The 19,805-nt window shown below is 37.2% G+C and overlaps 3 protein-coding genes and 2 long non-coding RNA genes across 5 annotated transcripts; 2 read left to right on the top strand and 3 right to left on the bottom strand.

The window, feature by feature from the left end:
- The first annotated feature begins 3,008 nt into the window (after nt 1-3,008).
- LOC104783262 (NAC domain-containing protein 43-like) lies at nt 3,009-5,335 on the top strand. The gene is made up of 3 exons (XM_087511268.1): nt 3,009-3,456; nt 3,768-4,054; nt 4,528-5,335. Exons 1-3 carry the CDS (start codon nt 3,270-3,272, stop codon nt 5,107-5,109), a joined length of 1,056 nt encoding a protein of 351 aa, XP_087367394.1. The 5' UTR covers nt 3,009-3,269; the 3' UTR covers nt 5,110-5,335.
- A 390-nt stretch (nt 5,336-5,725) lies between these two features.
- On the bottom strand, nt 5,726-7,777 carry LOC147946419 (uncharacterized). The gene is made up of 4 exons (XR_015596219.1): nt 7,095-7,777; nt 6,852-6,942; nt 6,586-6,721; nt 5,726-6,413 (listed from the first exon to the last, which is right to left on the bottom strand). It is a non-coding gene; the product is annotated as an uncharacterized LOC147946419 (long non-coding RNA).
- A 119-nt stretch (nt 7,778-7,896) lies between these two features.
- LOC147946418 (uncharacterized) lies at nt 7,897-9,190 on the bottom strand. The gene is made up of 5 exons (XR_015596222.1): nt 8,943-9,190; nt 8,651-8,852; nt 8,477-8,566; nt 8,170-8,383; nt 7,897-8,044 (listed from the first exon to the last, which is right to left on the bottom strand). It is a non-coding gene; the product is annotated as an uncharacterized LOC147946418 (long non-coding RNA).
- Nucleotides 9,191-9,272: 82 nt separating this feature from the next.
- Nucleotides 9,273-11,141, top strand: LOC147946417 (uncharacterized). The gene is made up of 3 exons (XM_087509606.1): nt 9,273-9,289; nt 9,376-9,983; nt 10,174-11,141. Exons 1-3 carry the CDS (start codon nt 9,273-9,275, stop codon nt 11,139-11,141), a joined length of 1,593 nt encoding a protein of 530 aa, XP_087365732.1.
- Nucleotides 11,142-14,506: 3,365 nt separating this feature from the next.
- On the bottom strand, nt 14,507-16,975 carry LOC104783260 (uncharacterized). The gene is made up of 9 exons (XM_087511267.1): nt 16,715-16,975; nt 16,484-16,612; nt 16,173-16,355; nt 15,897-16,034; nt 15,688-15,812; nt 15,445-15,577; nt 15,196-15,322; nt 14,881-15,107; nt 14,507-14,795 (listed from the first exon to the last, which is right to left on the bottom strand). Exons 4-9 carry the CDS (start codon nt 16,008-16,010, stop codon nt 14,613-14,615), a joined length of 909 nt encoding a protein of 302 aa, XP_087367393.1. The 5' UTR covers nt 16,011-16,034; nt 16,173-16,355; nt 16,484-16,612; nt 16,715-16,975; the 3' UTR covers nt 14,507-14,612.
- Between the last annotated feature and the right edge of the window lie 2,830 nt (nt 16,976-19,805).

The raw sequence follows: 19,805 nt of genomic DNA, 5'->3' as shown, positions 1-19,805 counted from the left end.
TGCCCATGTAGTGATACACTTGCGTCCGCCCCTGTACGTATTCTCCCAAAACTTACGCATATATTCTGCCATAATGTTAAATTTTGTAAAATAACGAATTAATTGATCACGATATAATGATACATTGGTTATTGTACGTAGTTTAATGGTAGAAATTTTAAATAATTTTTTAAAAATCAATTTATAAAAAAAACCAAACTAGTTAATTAGTGTTGTATCGAATTGGATCACTATCTGAACTTAGACCTATGTTAGATGTTGACATCTAGATGGAATTAGACACTATAAAGACCAAAAACGGAAACGTACGAATAATAATGCATGATAGTATGATACCTTAAAAATTATTTGGTTAGTGAATTTCAATGGATTTAAAAACTCCATTAAAATAATACGTTACATAATCATTGATTTATTTTTAATTAATGCATGCGTCGTTCACTCTGTGATTTTTAAATACAAGTAAAATCAAGCTTTATTCAATATTAAAATATTTTGAATTAGATTTTAGCTAATGGATAGAAAAAAAAAACAAGTTAGGATACATAAACTCAAAAACCAATTTGCATCTTGTTATTTGAACAGATTCATATTAAACAAGTTATTGGACTCTCCTTACATCCTTCTGTGTATGTTCACTTAGCTTCTCCATGCCAAAATTAATATGGAGCCCAGAAAACATTAATTTTTTTCTTCTAAATCTTACTTTTAAACGGTACGTTGTTGATGATACGGGTTGGCATGATGCTAATGGTATATTCAACATCCACAATGGAAAAAACGTGTACTAAATATTATACAAGTCTACAAACACAAAATTCTTTTATGCAGTTCTTCTGCTTTAATTTAGTGAACGTTATTAAAAAAAAAAAAAATCACACATGCATAACTTTCAAAAAAAATTATTATCTTCAAAGAATATGATTTTCTTAAGTACCAGTTTTTCTTTTTATCTTCAAAACTTATAAGAAGAAGTTATATTTAAAATAGAAACAACCTGTATAAAACAAAATTATAAAAATATACGAATTAATTGTATTGGCTACAAGAAAGAATCAATATAATAATTGACCTGTAAATTTCTACAGGTCCTTATAGTAGTAGTTAGAAATTTTGTATTTTCAAAGCGCAACCAATAAAAACATGGACTTATGAAAGACACACACAAAAATAAAGTTGGGTGCAATGTCATTAATCAAGCTAAAAAATAATGATTTAAAGCATGGAATTCCGGAATCGCAACAAAATGATTCTGTGTTTAGACAATTGTAGAAAGGCCTCTTAACTAATCTTAAATAAAGTCTTAGCTCCAACCACACTAACACTCCTTACCTCTATCAATTTTGTTTTCTTAATTACGTTTCTACACAATAAGTATATGTACTTACACACATGTACATTTCTAAAAGCGTAAGTTTTTGACGTCATCGTTACCTTTCCTTAGTCTCACCTTTATATAGTGATCTCTAACAGAACGTAACAATAAACTGCTACGGGTTAACTTAAAAAAATGAGCAAAAACAAAACTATTTAAAATATAGAATAAAAATAATACAAGAATCGATGGGATATTGAGAAAATTCTTATAACTTGCAAAATATGGAATTTTTTGTTAATAATATTATCTATGTTTTTGTAAAACAGATTAGAGATTGATTTTATTACAAGAACTTAGAAAAGAAACACACATCACGCACTTTGACCGTTTTAGATATTATTATTTACATGACTACAAAATTATATCGAACGATCGAGCAAACATTCTAATAATAAATAAATGTAACTCAAGAGGTTTCCAATAGCTAAGAAAAACGAAACGGTTATTAATCCTATTCGATCAGATGGGTGGGATAGGAACACTCATGAGCCGTTACCCAACTCCACCATCTTTCGAACACCAATTAATCTACGTTTAGGGCACTATATCCCACTTTCTTCCGAAGATAGTTTCCCACGTATATATAACATACACACACAACACAATATTATAAATATATGTACTGTATATAACTCTTCGTCACATCCGGAAAAAACACTCCTTGTCACATCAACTTTTTTTTTTTAGTAATGATCAACCTTTTCGTTTACAAATAACAAAAAACTTTTTAAGTGAAGCGTTCGTTTATTTCTCGATGAAAAGCCACATCTTGCGGAGGGAAACTTTCTAACACACCCTATTTCGACTTCATTTTTTCATATACAGTGTGTGCTCGTTAACCTCGTTTATATAAATCTAAAAAGATTGTAAGGGGAAAAAGAGAGAAGAAGACGAAGAGGTATTATTAATTACTAAGTTGTGTGGGTTGTTAATTTGTTTAAAGGGAGCTTTTCTATAGAAATTTTAAGGTCAAGGGTCGTCGTTACGATGTGGGCTTGCTTCCTACAATCTAGTTGCCTTATGGGGCCTACTCTTTCTTCTTCTGATAACTACATCACCTTTTTTTTTTTTTTATCCGACAACTATATATCCCTTTTTATGTTTCTTTTTTCTTTTCTTCTTTACAGTAATTCTTAACTCGTTGTAAATGTAAAACAATACAATATGAAAAATATAATAAATAGATCAAGATGGATTTATAATAAGTTTTAGTGTACCTTTTTCGGTAATGTTTTACGTGGATTTCATAGTTTTAGAAATTAATGAATAAACAGATGAACGAATAATTTGAGAGAGAAAAAAATATACATTGGATGGTTTTTTTTTTCAACAATATACATTATACATAACATATTTGAACCCAAGTGATAATATCTCGCTGCTTGTTCTTGTCATATTTGGTGATTTTAAGTTCTTGTAAAAGATGTGTAACAAAATCACTATAGTGAGGCTCACGTTTTAATTTGAAAATTAAATAACAACAAACAAAATAGCAAAACAATTTAAACTAGGGGCCAAAATCAAATTGAAACTAATAATTGTGAAAAAAGAACAAAAGAATAATAATCATTCATAATTGACAGTGAACTTAATAGTTCTCTGTGGAGGGTTGTATTTTAATTTTCAAACTAACTAATGAAAACAAATGGAAAAGCTAATTATGATAAGAGCTGAATGTTTAAAAATAATTAAAGAAAACCCAAAAAAAAGGTGCACAAAGAGACACATGCGTTTTCCTCATGCATCTTGTTTTTTATACAACAATAAATATATATAGTACATATATACTCATTCTCCGCTAGCTCTCTCATCTCCAACTTTCATCAGTTCGGTAGTTACAATTAAACAAACCTCACAGCTCTGTTCTTGAGTTAATCTTGAAATCTCTTTGATGATGTCCAAATCTATGAGCATATCAGTGAACGGACAATCTCAAGTGCCACCTGGGTTTAGGTTTCACCCGACCGAGGAAGAGCTGTTGCAGTATTATCTCCGGAAGAAAGTTAATAGCATCGAGATCGATCTGGATGTCATTCGCGACGTTGATCTCAACAAGCTCGAGCCTTGGGATATTCAAGGTTTATAAAAAAATTAATTATGGGTTAATTTTCTACTTTTTTTCACGCTCTCCTAATCCAATTTTCCGAAATTAATATTTTTTTCCTTATATATAAATGGCTGTCTTGTCTATACCACTTTTGATACATGACGTTCCCATGTATCCTTTTACGAGAATATATATGACTAGAGTACAGAGAATCTACACTTAGTTGTTGCTGTTGTTTGTTTACATTAGGAGTTAGTTACTGCAAAGACCAATATACGTTTAGTAATAGTTTATACAGTTTATGTTTTAAAGTCTTTACTGTATATTTTTGTCGCTATGCAGAGATGTGTAAAATAGGAACAACGCCACAAAACGACTGGTATTTCTTTAGCCACAAGGACAAAAAGTATCCGACGGGAACCAGAACTAACCGAGCCACTGCTGCCGGATTTTGGAAAGCAACGGGCCGCGACAAGATCATATATAGCAATGGCCGTAGGATAGGGATGAGAAAGACCCTAGTTTTCTACAAAGGTCGAGCTCCCCACGGCCAAAAGTCTGACTGGATCATGCATGAATATAGACTCGACGACAACATTATTTCCCATGAGGATGTCACCGTTCATGAGGTATGTATCTATTTCAGAAACGTTTAATTAAGAGTTCAGCCGAAGTATATATGTGGATGTGGGCTCTCTTTTGAATATGGTGACACTGTTACGTCTCATTTTACATCACAATCTCGATTTTGTTTTGATTATGATTCATTGACCATAATAAAAGTTATTCGTTTATTTACACGTACAAGTAGCTAGACCAAAGAAAGTATTACATAATATATGAAAAAAAAAATTGATCACATGTTCGTACATAAATTTACAAAAACCGTTTGTTCTTTTGCAACTTAAATTGAAAAAATTAAAGAATATATATAATAAAAGTTCACATATTTATTTTCGATCTCCATTGTATATTAATATATATAACACGACATACAACTGAAATATAAAATTTTACGCTTTTTTCTTTGGATTAACCAGACTGTGTCCCAACACATGATGAATTTTGCTGATATAAGTTATTTTATTTTGGAATATTTAAGGTGGTGAGTATTATAGGGGAAGCATCACAAGACGAAGGATGGGTGGTGTGTCGTATTTTCAAGAAGAAGAATCTTCACAAAACCCTAAACAGTCCCGTTGGAGGAGCTTCCCTGAGCGGTGGTGGAGACACGACGAGGTCGTCTCAGATCTTCAACGAGGACACTCTGGAGCAGTTTCTCGAACTTATGGGGCGATCTTGTAAAGAAGAGCTAAATCTTGACCCTTTCATGAAACTCCCAAACCTTGAAAGCCCTAGCAGTCAAACAATCAACAACAGCTGCCACGTGAGCACTCCCGACACTAATCATAATATCCACGTCAGCAACGTGGTGGACACTAGCTTCGTTACTAGCTGGGCGGCTTTGGACCGCCTCGTGGCCTCGCAGCTTAACGGACCCACATCTTACTCAATAGCACCCGTCGATCAAGATCATCCGTACCCAAGTCTAAACCGGTCCGCTTCGTACCACGCCGGTTTACCTCAGGAATATACACCGGAGATGGAGCTGTGGAATACGACAACGTCGTCTCTATCGTCATCGCCTGGCCCATTTTGTCACGTGTCGAACGGTAGTGGATAAAGGAAACGGAGGGAAAGAGAGAGGGAGACACACACACTCACGCAGAGAAGACATTTCACATTTGTGTAAAAAGATATAATCATACCATATAGTTGTTGAAACATTAAAAAAGAAAGTCAGATTTGTGATAATTACAGTGGTTATGAGATATTGTAAAATAGATTAATATTATATATAAAAAAAAAGAGGAGGAATAAAGATCACAAAAAGGAGATATTTCGTTATTGATGGGGTTAGCATTTTTATCTCATTTATCAAAATGTCTTCCATTTAATTTCACAATTTTGCTTCTAGAAGAGAAATAAACAATAGACTAAAAATATTACTAGCCAAGAGATTAACCTAATATCGTGAAAACTGAAAAAAAAAAACAAAGATTACAGGGAAAAAATGTAAGAACTATATAATTGTTGAAAAGTAAATATTTTTTTGCGATATCAAGATATATATACTATACAGTTTGTCAAAAGCTTTTCTGATGGCGAACCGCTGGTTTCCTGAGGACCAAATTTCCGGTCAAAATTCCACTTCAGCCGCGGCTGAAGGCAGTTCGTTTCGTCCCTCTCCCTTCCCCCCTGACCCTCCTGACCATTCCCCTCTCATATCCCTCTCTGAATTCCCCCCTCTTTCCCCTATCTCATCTTTCTCCTTGTCTCCTCAATCTCCTACTGCTCAATTCGAGCCGGAGAATATCATTCTTGCTCTTCCTGCTCATCATAAGTCTACTCCAGTGGTTGTGTGTGCTCAAGCTCAAGCAATCCTCAACTCTTACAACCAATCACTAAATCTAAACCCTAGATCTGAAACTCGAGCTACAATAACACCAGCTAAAACTGCGGCTCAGGCACAAACTGACGGTCTCCTGAGTCCTGTCCAGCCAAAAGTTACTCGTATGCTCCTTTCCACTCAGACAAGGTTATCCGCTGTCTCTTCCCAAACTGTTTCCCTGGCTCCGTCTATTACTCCTGTTGCTGTTAATACTGTTACCACTCCAATCCAAAGTACTTGCCCAACCATTGTTGTTCCTATCCCTCTTACCCATCCCTCCTCGCAACCTCCTCTCCTCCCTTCCCCCTCAAAGCAACCTCAGACTACCATCCCTCAGCAAACAGAAACTCCCCAGCCCCCCCATGTACCCAATCCTAAACCTCTTACTAGCACAACTGCTTCCACTCCATCTGTTACACTAGCTCAAAAGCTAAGGAAAGAAGTGGATAGGAAGCTCACACGTCTTGCTCCTGCTTCTTATTCGGATGATGGTATTCCTCGTATAGTCATCCCTGACTCGGTATATCATGAAGGAGCTGTAATTCATAAGGATTTTATAATTGGTCAGTTCAAAGGTCTACTCCCGACTTACAGACACATTCAAAGTGTACTCAGCCACATGTGGGGCAAAGGACAAAAACTGGAAGTACATTTGAACCACGCTAATAACTCAATGTTGGTACGTCTACCTAATGAATACATACGTACCAAAGTTCTGGAGAAAAAGCTGTGGTACATTGGCGAATGTATGTTTTTGGTGGCGTAATGGGACGCTTCTGGTGGTGTCAGTACTGATCTAAACGCAGTACCGATTTGGGCTCATCTAAAAGGAATGCCCTTTGACCTAATGCATCATAAGGGAATAAGCTTAGTGGCAGGGTTAGTTGGTGAGTCAAAGGAAATGGATGACTTCACTAAAAACCTGGTAAGTATTTCTGAAGCCCATGTAAAGGTTGAGAGAAACCTAAACTTACCTCTCCCTTCCTCAGTGGAGATAGTCCGTGATAGTGGAGAGGTTATCACAATTTCAGTTGAGTATCCATGGATTCCACCCTCCTGCTCTCACTGCAAGCAAATAGGTCATGTCATCAAATTTTGTCCATCTGCTAAGCCATCATGGTTAGAAAATAAGTCAACTACTTCGAAGGAGAGTAAAGGTAAAGAGCAGACTAAGCAAGCTTATGTCCCGAAGGGCTCCAAAGAAAGTATACAAGTACCTTCCGAAGAGGGTCCTCAAGCTGGGCCTGTTGCTGTCTGTACTGAAGCTCCTATTGGGTCTACTCAACCATCTCCTGTAATCGAACCTGCCCCAGAAACCTTACCACCAACTGAAAGTTCGCCTTCCCCCACTCCTATGGACTGCACGTCTCCATCCCGTAATCCCTCTCAGCTTGTCTTAGCTAACCCTTTCGCTGTACTATCCTCTTCTACTAACCCCCCTGCTGTAACCACTAACCCTCCACTAGTAACCCAACCTGTGTCCCCTCCTTCACATGCCATGACTCAACCATTGGTCATACCTTCATCTCCCGTGCCTAAGCATTCAACCACTTCTCCTCCACCTTCTTTAAACTCTTCTCTTCCACCTTCTGGGAAGAATCTCCTGTCAAAGGGAGAGACTTCTCACCTAGCCTAACCCTCTAATCCCATCCTGATGTATATAAAACCCTTTTTTTGGAACGTCCGAGGACTTAATGACCCGAATAAGCATCGGCCTTTTGCATCCTGGCTTGCTTTTCATAAGCCTTCTTTTGGTGCTATTATAGAAACCCATATAAAGGAACCAAACCTGAACCGTATTCTGAACCTTACCTGCCTCGGTTGGCATTTTACATCCAATCATGCTGAAGAGGAAAGTGGGCGCATAGTGATCATCTGGAAGTCGCCAGTTACTGTCTCAGTCCTGCACCAATCAAGACATATGATAACTAGTGAAATAACAATTCAAGGCGGCCAGAGGTTCTTTTTCACTGCAGTCTACGCTCCTAACGCGAGTGAAGAACGCACTGACCTGTGGTGTGAATTTATTGGAGTTCAACAAAGATTTCACTTTGATACTGTTCCTTGGATGGTGTTTGGGGATCTCAACCAAATAACCCAGCCTGGCGAGCACTCTAGTCCTATGGTTAACCACTTGACAACTAGAATGATTGAGCTGCGAGACTGCCTGTTACAGATGGAATTGGTTGATTTGCGTTTCCAAGGATCTCTATTTACCTGGTCAAACAAAAGTCCTGCCAACCCTATTTGTAAAAAACTGGATAGAGCCCTTGTTAACAATGTCTGGCTTACCTCGTACCCGAACAGCGTAGCCTCCTTCTTGGCCCCTGAACTTTCTGACCACTCCCCTTGTCTTATAGACCTTGATACAACGCTTCCGCAAGCTCGCACAAAGCCTTTTAAATTCTTCAATTTCCTCACCTCCCACCCTCGCTTCCTAGAAACGATCGAAATTGCTTGGATTTTGGCTGGAAATTTATGTCACCTGGAAACATGTTTGTCAACCCTGTGTGCAAAGCAAAAAATGCTGAAAAGAGAGTTAAAAATACTATCAAGAGAGAACTACTTGGATATACAAAACCGAGTAAGAGAGACTAACCGTTTGCTTCAAGTTGTGCAGGTACAAGCCTTGGCGAATCCAACTACAACTCTTTTCCAGCAGGAGCAAGATTTGCACTCCAAATGGGACCTGTTACGGAGAGTGGAGGAAGCTTATTTTAAACAAAGATCCCGAATCAACTGGTTAAAGGAAGGAGACCTAAATACAACTTACTTCCATCGGATGACATGTATTAGGAATGCATTCAATGCAATCAGGTCTTTCTCTACTATAGCAGGCATTGTTGTTGATGATCCGCAGGAAATGGGAATGATGGCTGTTAGTCACTTCCAGCACATTTTGAGTCCAGCAGTCTTGCATCCTCTGGTTACCTTGCTTACTTGGTTCCAAGACTTGATCAGTTATAGGTGCTCGCCTGAAACAAAGCAGTCAATGATCAGAATTCCATCTTCAGAGGAAATTACTAAAGTTATGTTTAAACTAAACGCTAATAAAGCTCCTGGACCTGACGGGTTTACTTCTGCTTTCTACAAGTCCGCTTGGGGGATCATTGGCCAAGAAACCATTTCGAGTATTCTTCAATTCTTCCACTCAGCTTTTCTTCCCAAAGCCACTAATGCCACTACTCTTGCGCTCATCCCTAAGCTATCGGGTGCCTCTCTTGTTTCAGATTTCAGGCTCATTTCCTGTCTTAACACGCTGTATAAAGTTATATCCAAGATACTTGTATCCCGTTTGAAGCCTATTCTTCCTGACCTGGTCCAAAAAAATCAAACTGCATTTATCAAAGGACGTTTATTAGTTGAGAATACTCTACTGGCTGCAGAATTGGTAAATGACTATCATAAGCAGGTGGGACCAAAACGCATCACTATCAAAGTTGACATAGCCAAAGCTTTTGACACAATTAGATGGGAGTTCATTTTTAACTGCTTAAGGGGGATTGAGGTGCCAGAGCTTTACCTGAGATGGCTCAAGGCCTGTGTTTGTACTCCTTCCTTCTCTGTGGGATTTAATGGCTCAGTCCATGGATACTTTAAAGGTCGCAGAGGGTTGAGGCAAGGGGATCCTTTATCTTCGTACCTCTTTGTACTGGCTATGAACTGTTTATCTGCAATGCTGGACAAGGCGGCTGAGGATGGAAGAATTAAATATCATCACAAATGTGCAGGGTTAAAGCTTACACACCTTTTCTTTGCTGATGACTTGCTGATATTTGTTGAAGGAACGACGCTCTCAGTTCAGAATGTTCTCCAGATTCTTAAAGAATTTGAAGATGCATCCGGTCTCGCCATAAGCCTCCCCAAAACGAGCTTCTATACTTCAGGCCTCTCTCAACTGGAAATAGATCAAATTAAAGTCAACTCTGGGATTAGTCATGGCCAGCTTCCAATTAGATACTTAGGAATGCCTTTGTGCACCAAGAAGCTTACTCTGCTAGATTGTGCTCCCCTAATTCAAAAAGTTAAGAATACCTTCAACGGGTGGTCAACAAAAACCCTCTCTTTTGCTGGTCGCCTCCAATTGCTTAACACAGTTATAGCGGGTATCACAAACTTTTGGTGTTCGGGCCTGATTCTTCCCAAGAGATGCATAGACATATTGAACTCTCTTTCAGGAGCTTTCCTCTGACGTTACAACTGAAAAGAGACATGGAGGATTAGGCATATGAGATTTGAAAGAATGGAATAAAGCGTGCTTACTCAAACTTATCTGGCTTCTCTTTTTTAGGTCAGGTTCGGTATGGGTAGCTTGGTTCAAGATTTCTGTCCTCTCTGGGAGCTTGAGCAACTTCTGGACTCGGAAGCCAAGCACTCGTCTCTCCTGGTTGACAAACAAACTGTTAAAGGTTCGAGAAGAAGCTTATCCATGGATAAAAATGCAAGTGGGGAATGGGAACAACTGCAAATTTTGGACTGATCATTGGTGCAGTTTGGGTCGTATGACAACTTACCTGCAAAATGATGGCTACTTGGGCATTACTAAAGGTGCGACTATTGCTACTCTCTGGCGACAAGGAGGTTGGAGGATCCCACCAGCACGATCGGATCACCAAGTACGCTTCCAGCAAGAGTTAATCTCCATTCAGTTATCTGACTCACCTGACTCTTATGTCTGGTGGATTGATGATCAACTCAGAGATGGTCACTCAACAGGGACAATCTACAAGGCAATCAAGGAGGACAAACCGTTGGTACCATGGCACAAAATTGTGTGGACTCCAGGAGGTATTCCTAAACACAACTTTCTTACATGGTTGTTTATGTTGAATCGCTGCCCTACTAGGGATAGGTTGACGAACTGGGGACTTCAGGTCGACCCTAAGTGTCTCCTTTGTGGTTTGGCTGATGAGAGTCGGGATCATCTACTCTTTGAATGCCCCTTCAGCTGGTCAGTTTGGGAGATCATATCTCGGAGATGTAATTTCACTCCCAACCGTTCATGGACGCACACGACTCAAAGCTTACAAACCTTCAGAGGTTCAACAACAGCAAAAAAATTACTCTTACTAGCTTGGCAGGCCACGATCTACTCTCTCTGGACTGAAAGAAATCATCGGATTCATCGGAATAGCTTCAAACCGGCAAACCTACTTTTAAGCCAGATCGACCGTTTAGTGAGGAACAAGGCACTCAGTTTCCGTGACTCCAACGCAGCTCTCTCGTCTGATTTGCTAGCTTTTTGGTTTCGAGGTGATACATGACCTTACTGGTGGCTAAACCTAATCTCTCTCAACAAAGAAGAAGACAAAGCAGATCGATGAAATCTAAGAAGACTATCGGGTGGGTGAAGAAGGGTTAATGCCAACCGTTTCTTTCCTGGTCCGATTCTAACTGGTTCGGTTCACTACTTGGTTCATTTTGATTCCTTTTAAACTATGGATCTAACTAGTTTTATTCTATTCGGGCTTTATTCCTGGGCTTGGGCCCTGTAAATATTTTCATTTCCCTTTTCATTTTAATTTGAATATCCTTTAACGAAAAAAAAAAAAAGTGCTATTATAGATTCTTTGGCTTAATCTTATGTGATATTCATTGCTTCCAACTATAAAAATAAGCCAGATGTCGTACAAAATTCTTTTTGGATTATAGAAAGCCATAAATATAATATACATTTTAATATCATATAGAGACATAGTATGTCTCTATATGTGTCTGTGTTTTTAGTAGGCACAGATAATGGACTATCTTATCTCAAGTACTATCAGTCGATTGTATGATTTTGAGTTTAACAGATTATGACTGAATGTCATTAATAGCAGTAGACATAATAGTAGATGCTTTCTTGCTCTTATTCAATGAGAAAAGAATGTCGTATAGTACAATTATTTATATAAAAAAATATATAAATCAATCATAATCTTTTAATCTCAAACATAGTATCGAGTGATATAGTACTAATTAAGATAAGATAACCTAATAGAACTTTCTCTGCTATAATAATTTATCGCTTAAAACAAAATTTCTCGCTTAAACATGTTTATCGAAAGTATTTTAAAATTTAAGAAAATTCGAAATGACGATTTACTAAACTTAGGGAAATATTTTTATTTAACAAAAACACATTGTTTTATTTGTACTTTTGTAGTGACGTAGCGAGAAGTGAGAAACGAATCAAAACTAAATCAATGCTTTGTTTATTTTCTCACGTACTCTTCAATCTCCATGGTCAAATATCCCGTCTTCTCAAGTCCTACCGATCACCCGAAACAAACACATCATAAATATTAAAGTTTTTGAAAGAACAGTACGTAGTCACTAAAAGTTAATTAAATTTAATAATTCAATTTTTTTTAATATATTAACTTTAAACTTTATATAATTAAGTTTTAAAAAAAAAATAGTGTAACTTATTTATCTGTAATAAGAACTTCTTCTCTTCTACACGTCAGATTACAACTTAACCCGACATTCGGATATAAACAATATGGGGATTGTCCCCCTTAGCTTAATTAGTGAAAGTTCCCTTTATCCTCGTATAATGTTGAGGTATGGCCGCATCGGTCAAGAGATCAATTATCCCAAGTATGCCTTCCCGCAAAATTGACAATTCATCCTTAACGCCATAATTAATTCACATAAACATGTCATTGATTAAAGTTCGAAGGGTTACTAACTATAGTAAAAGACATATTATAAGGACGTAAGAATTTCAACTACGTACGACTCAAAAAGCCATATATAATATTCCACGCCATCACTTTTGCGTTGGGTGGGAACCTTCACATTTTTCCTAAGTTCTATTTACATAACAAAAATTTGATCTCATGGAATCGAAAAATACCATGCACGTTTCCAAAGGTATGAAGGTACACTCACATTAATTATGTCTATACGACTATATACGAACGTCCGTTAAATTGGTTGTTAAAAAAAATGAGGTGTCGACTCTGTAAATAACTAAAACTATCGAAAGTAAGTGATTTACATAATGCATGTATATGTATATGTAAACACATTAGCATACAAATTATGATTATAACACACCATCTTTTTCCGATCGTGACAACACAAAAAGCTAAAACCGCTTCACAAAGGAGATGAAAGTCCGACGAGAATGGGTTTACCGACAAAAATTAACCTAAAGTCCATCATCGTTTTCCCTCTCTTTATCTCACATGAACGAGTTTCAAGGATGATTCTCTCAAGGCATATTAAGATATTTTTTGTCGATGCTCTTTAGTTCACTGTCTTTTGATGTCTATATCGCTCACCCATTTGCTCTCTTTACCTTTACTAAATTTCTCACCATTAATCATACATATATCTTATCTTTAACAAACCCACAAGGATTATGGAGAGAAAAAAAAAACTTAAATCATAATTAGAAAGAGATAGCCAACTCAATCAGCCTCTAGTAATCCTTGGAGTGAGTTGCTTTCGCAATCAAACCACAAATTTTAATTACCATCGGAGGATTATAAAACAAATCAAAATAATAAAAAATTTAACCATGAAGCTGCAAATCATAGAATTTTTTTTAATGGTTTATGTGAAAATGCACCGAATGAGAATTTATTTCCGACATCGATCAACGTAAAGATGATAACTTGGACTAACAATTTTCAACAACGAGTATATACTATATACAATATATATATATAATAGAAATATAAGAAAATATGGTTAAGATGGTATATATATGTAAGCTTCTTTATGAAAAAAAAAAAATCGAGGAGATGATTGAGGGTAGGTGCGATGGGATAGTGCAAGCTTGTGCCAACGAGGTCTAACATCCATGTCGAACAAATATATATATATATATTATTTTTCAACGAATCAGCACAGTCTAATATTCGTGATTCAAATGTGAAAAGTAGAGAAATTAATCAATAAAAGGTGATTGGAATCTTCGGTTTAATTTTTCTCTTTTTTTTTTTTTTTTTTTTAATTTAATTTCCCATCATTTTGATGTGATTAGAATAGGGTCAGAGTTTATTACGCTTTGAGCTTCCGCTTTATGGGAACAGATTCGATTTTTAGTTAACAAGAACCCATGTGTTTCGAATATCGTTATACAACATAACACTGAAATTCTACGGTTATGAGTTTTGACACATCAAGGGACGTATATATATGTTCATATTTGTGATGTAGTACTCTATATATATGATTAATCAATGTTATACATATAGTATATAATGCTTTTGTCGGTACATATATGTTTTTACTGATTATCAAATAAAAACTCCACTGGTAAGGTTCAAAGGTTAAATTAGTCGTATAGTCTACTTAATAACTTTTCCAACTGCAAAATTAATTGCATTGGTTTTGAAACTAGTATTAAGACCTTTGGTAAGACAATGTCTCTACCTAGTTAAATGTTTAAAAAATAAAAGAATAACGTGATTAAGATCACTAAACTTACTTTTCAGAACACTTATTTTGCCTAATAGTGTGTTTACTTTTCTTTCTTCTAAAAATCTAAGTGCGTGATTCCTTTGACCCCATCTAAGAGCGTAATATGAAAATCGATTTTTGGCTGGGTTTTGGACTAGTTAAAATTAATTCCCTTTGCAATGAATTGGGTTATAGCTACCCCCAAAAAAAGTACTGGGCCTGGGCTGGATTCGTCTTAACTGTACTAACTCTATTAATTTGTCTTGCGAGACAATGTTGTTTAACGGTTATCATAATTTTATGCGATAAGGTTGGACCAGCCCTCATTATGCTTGCTAGTAAGATAGAGCAAGTGCGGCTCCTGCAAGGCTTCCTGCAAAGGTGCATGCAGAAACAAGAAGTGTAATTTTGAGGCGGCCACTTGCACGGGAGAGTCTCCCCGAGAGCAGTTTGCAGGACTTGTCAGCTTCTTCGTAGAGTGAGCAATTGGCTCCTCCTTCAGTGATGGCTTTTTCATTCTACAAACATCGCATCGCAGGAAAATACAACTGAGCGGAGTGTGAAACTGGTTATATAGCTTAGAAGAGTAAAGGGATGAGGTACCTTAAGCCTGAAGCTATTTATAGCTCGATTGACAGTGAGAGTATCACCTGGTGATGATGATAATTTAGGGGAATAATCCTTCCATTCGTCTACAAGCTTTCTAAGAAGAGAGACGCTAGCTTCTAAATGATCCTTATAGAGAATATCCCAGAGCTTAAAGCAATCAACGTTATCTGTCAAAGACCGGATAGCGATTGCTGCAGCTTCCTTGGCTAGAGCAGGATTTCCTGAAACAAAAGTAACAACAGTACATTAGAACTCCCATTTGGGGAAGCAGAAAACTTGAGGATACAAGGGTTGCGTTTGTTACTAAACCTTCTCCAGCTAATTTTAAGGAAAAAGTGAATATTTGTTCCACTGCGTTTCCTCCTGTCTTTGCACTCTCTGGTGCAAGGGCGACTTCTTTCAACAAGGGATAAGCTACCTCAAACCTCTCTGTTGCCTGTTGTTGTTGTTGTGTGCGCATATTCAGAGACCATGCTTGTGATCAGAATCTACAAACGCATCAAAAAAAAAAAAAAAAAAAAAAATCCTTTGATAAATACCAATACTACTAGTGCTTACCTCTACTCTAGCGGATGAATCAGGGAATGTAAGCCGCAGCAAGATCTCAAATGAAGAAGGTGGAATCAGCCGCTTTCCGTCCCTATCAGCAAGGGTTACAAGTATGGCCTGAGCCTCTGGATTTGACAACATGCTGATTAAAAATTGCATAAACAAGATCAGATGGTTGTTACATAATAAGATGAATAAAATATAGAGGAGGAGAGGAGATCACGACGAGTAGAATAAGTAAGTTGGACTCACATCTCAAGAAATTGCAGGATGAGATCCATAGACTGAGGGCTGCAGCAATTGTTATTATCGACTAGTAGTGGTAACAAGTTATGCACCCACGAATACAAGCCAGCAGATAAATCACCTAGGGAGGCCTGTCACCGTTCAAAACACAAGTCTCTGACACTCTAGTTCACACACACATTAAGGGGAAAAGAAAGAAATAAGAAAGTAGTAACCTGAGCCATCATCCAAACAATAAGGGGAAGCTTGTCCTGGCCTTGATACACGGGTGTGTCCCTCAGCTCAGGCAAAATAGAAGTCAAAACATCGGGCTTAGTACGCAATATCATGGCTAATCCAAAAAAGTGTGCGACCTAATCGTAGTAAAACATGTTAGAATGGAGTTAGAGGGAGAGAGAAGAAAAAGGTTACCGAACAACAACACACCATTCAATCAATCACGGATATGTTAGAAAGTTGCAAAAAAAAAAAAAAAAAAAAAAAAAAATTACCCGAGTATAGGCGGGATCTTCATCTTCTGGTTGTGCATATCCTTGTTTGGAATGTGCTACCCAATCAGTGAGAATCCAATCAGACGACCACAGTACAAAGCTACTGAGTACGAAAAGTGGAACTATGTTGATAAGATCGGCTGATGGTTCCAAGAGAGATGTAGGAAGATGGGATAATGGAACCTGTACATGTTGTTTAATTAAGCAAGCAAAATTAAGAAGAAGATATGATATGAGAGACTTTGTTTGGATTCGCAACAAAAAAAAAAAAAAAAAAAAGCTCAGCTCTCAGGTCACAATAGCTCACTCACATGGATGAGCGTGGATAAAGGAGACTCGTTGAAGGTCTTGAGCCATGGAAACGGTACTTGGGAAAGTTTCTCCCCATAGAAAGCGTTTAATCTGATTATCTGCACCTCGGGAGAACACCAATACTTGTTCTGTGTTAAGTGTTAACGAACAACAACATCAAAAAATTTGAATTAGAAATCTGGGTTATCGCGAATTATACAAACGGATCTTGATATATCGAGTTCACTTACCACTGCTTCTTCGACGACAGCCCTAAGATCTGCAGGATCAAGCTTTGCCGCAGCTTCGGACAATGACACTATCCGCCTTGGGATTCTCAGATCTCTCCGCGCCGGTACCGTTCGCAAATTGGGTCAGACCCATTAGGTTTTTCTTACGTTTCTTCTCGCTTCTCTTTTTTTTTTTGGTTTCTTCCTTCATTTTTCGATAAGCCTCTCTCTGGTCCGGTGTGGGGATTATAGAGAACGGAGATTGAACCGGGTTTTACATATGCAGAGCCGTGTGTGTCTCGTGTATATATACTAAACAAGGCCCACAGACAAGTTTATAATAAGCCCACAAGTTTAATTTTTTGTTTTTAACGATATGATAATTATAAAAAGATAATTCTAAACGGTTATCATAATTTATGCGATAAGGTTGGACCAGCCCTATAGATCCCAACTTTTTGAACCCTCATTATGCTTGCTAGTAAGATAGAGCAAGTGCGGCTCCTGCAACGCTTCCTGCAGCGGCTCCTGCGACAGCTAGAACCACAGCGGTAATGGATGCTATATTGAAGCGGCCACTTGCACGGGAGAGTCTCCCCAAGATCAGTTTGCACGACTTGTCAGCTTCCTTGTAAAGTGAACAATTGGCTCCTCCTTCTGTGATGCCTTTTTCATTCTACAAACATCGCATCATCGCAGGAAAATACAACTGAGCGGAGGGTGAAATTGGTTATATAGCTTAAAAGAGTAAAGGGATGAGGTACCTTTAGCCTGAAGCTTTTTATAGCTCGATTGACAGTGAGAGTATCACCTGGTGATGATGATAATTTAGGGGAATGATCCTTCCATTCGTCTACAAGCTTTCTAAGAAGAGAGTCGCTAGCTTCTAAATGATCATTATAGAGAATATCCCAGTGCTTAAAGCAATCAACGTTTTCTGTGACAGACCGTATAGCGATTGCTGCAGCTTCCTTGGCTAGACCAGGATTTCCTGTAACAACAACAACACCTTCTCCAGCTAATTTCAAAGAAAAAGTGAAACCGAAGCTTTAGATTTTGACCTAACGTATTACCGAGCCAAAAACCCGTTAACTCCGCGACTTTATGAAGGTATCATCGAAGAAATTGAGCAAATTGCGTTGTTCAAGTATAATGCATTGCCACATTGTGGTAAAAACAGAAACTTAGCATTTGATGGGGTGATAAGAAAGTACAAGAACGCACCCACGTTATTGAAAGTAAAAGAAGCCTACGATCCAACTGGTTTATTCTCGAGCGAATGGACAGATCAGATCCTAGGAATCAAAGGAAACGCGACGATAGTAAAAGATGGATGTGCATTGGAGGGATTGTGTATATGTTGGAAGGATGCTCATTGTGCTCCAGCCAACGGATATTTGTGTCGACCAGGGAAATTCTACAAAGAAGCTAGGGTCTGTACACGTGTTGATGATGACATAAGTGTGATTCAACCATTACGTTACTAACCTTATTGCTTCTTATATATATCAGATATTGCTGGTAATAAATATATATATGCACCTATCCTCTTCAATGTGTGGTTGATACTTATCCTGGCGAGTGAATTCAGTTATACGTTTCCACTATCCTCGTAGATGAGAAATGGCACGCCTTGAGCGAGATCAGACTCGCAGGACCATAAGAAATGTGCGTTAGAAGTTGAAAGATAATTTATTTGCAAAGTTTAGTAAATATGCTAAAAGGCATTTTCTGACCTTGAGTGACAAAATCAAATATATAAATTGTGTTCCAATTGAAATTAATACCCTAAAAGGATAAGACCAACTGCTAGTATAAATCTAAAGATCGCATGAAGTGTGAGTCTAAAGATCGCATGAAGTGTGATAGACTTATAGGTTCCAAATATAAGCATCCTCAGAAAAGAAAAGGAGCATAAATTAATATAGCACCGAGGAAGCGGAGAGTTATGAAAATCTCTAGAGAAGATCTAGAGACAAAGATATGAGTAAGAAAGAGATTCAGGTACCTGAGAATCATAATGAAAAAAAATCTCAACAAGTTGAGCCATGTCTCGAAAGAAAAGGAACTAAAAAGCAAATCGACGTCGTAATATGTTTGCATGCAGTGTTGCAGTTGATGATGTTATGAATAAAAATCAAGGATCATAAACCGCGGTTAATATTAAAAGTTGAAAAGTGTTACAGAAAGAATGATTGGTTAATCATTGAAAGAGATAATATTTGGACATGTAGTCTTTACACTTGAAATTGTAAAATGAGTGGGACATAAGTGGATATCTATGAGAAATAAAGTACGTGTAGTAGTACAATGATTCCCAGAAAATAATTATGAGAGATGTACTCTCTTTTGGTGGAAGCAACTATTTTAGATCCCTTATGAGTTTGATAATAAGAGCAAGACTTGTTTCAGTCTATCCAGCATGTTTTCAAACTGTCAGAAGTATCCTTTAAAGTGATTATATTGCTAAAATCAATATTTTATAGTTCTTCAGAACGTTGTAAAATTGAAAAAAAGTCTTGATGCCTTTTGACACCTTTGGAGAGTTATTCTCTATGAGAGTGACCTGGGTGTAGATCATTGTTGTTGATCTTAGGAATCTCATAATGGTGTGAAAATAAATTAGGAACAAGTTAAGAGAAGATCTTAGGGTTGTGTAAATCCGAGATTGAACACTAATTTTAATTGTGTTCAAGAAGTATTTTTAAGAAAGTTTGAGGACGTAGGCATTTGTTGAACCTCGTTAAAAGAAATTTTGTATGTGTTTCTTCTGCACTTATAAGTGGTTCTTGTTAAAAGAAAGCTACAAGAATAAGTGCAAAATATGTTGATAATAAAAATGTTATCTGATCTCCGGTAGAGATTTCACATACCAAGAAATATATGAAGAAATAATCAATGATGAAATATTACTCCTGAAAATTAGAGAAATTGGATTGTATAAGATCAGATATTTCATGAAATTCCTTGAGGTTACAAATTTGACATCTAATGAAAGAGATGTTATCTCAAGATGCTTACATCATCTTACATAGAAAAATGGTTTGTAGTACCATATTAAGAATAAGAGTTGAAAGAGAAAGTTTTATGTATAAGAGTTGAAAGAGAAAGA

The sequence above is a fragment of the Camelina sativa genome, chromosome 4 (genome assembly GCF_030686135.1).
Source record: "Camelina sativa cultivar CO46 ecotype springtype chromosome 4, ASM3068613v1".
NCBI lineage: Eukaryota > Viridiplantae > Streptophyta > Magnoliopsida > Brassicales > Brassicaceae > Camelina > Camelina sativa.
Note: the sequence above shows the minus strand (reverse complement) of the source record. Positions and strands in the feature narration are given on the sequence as shown.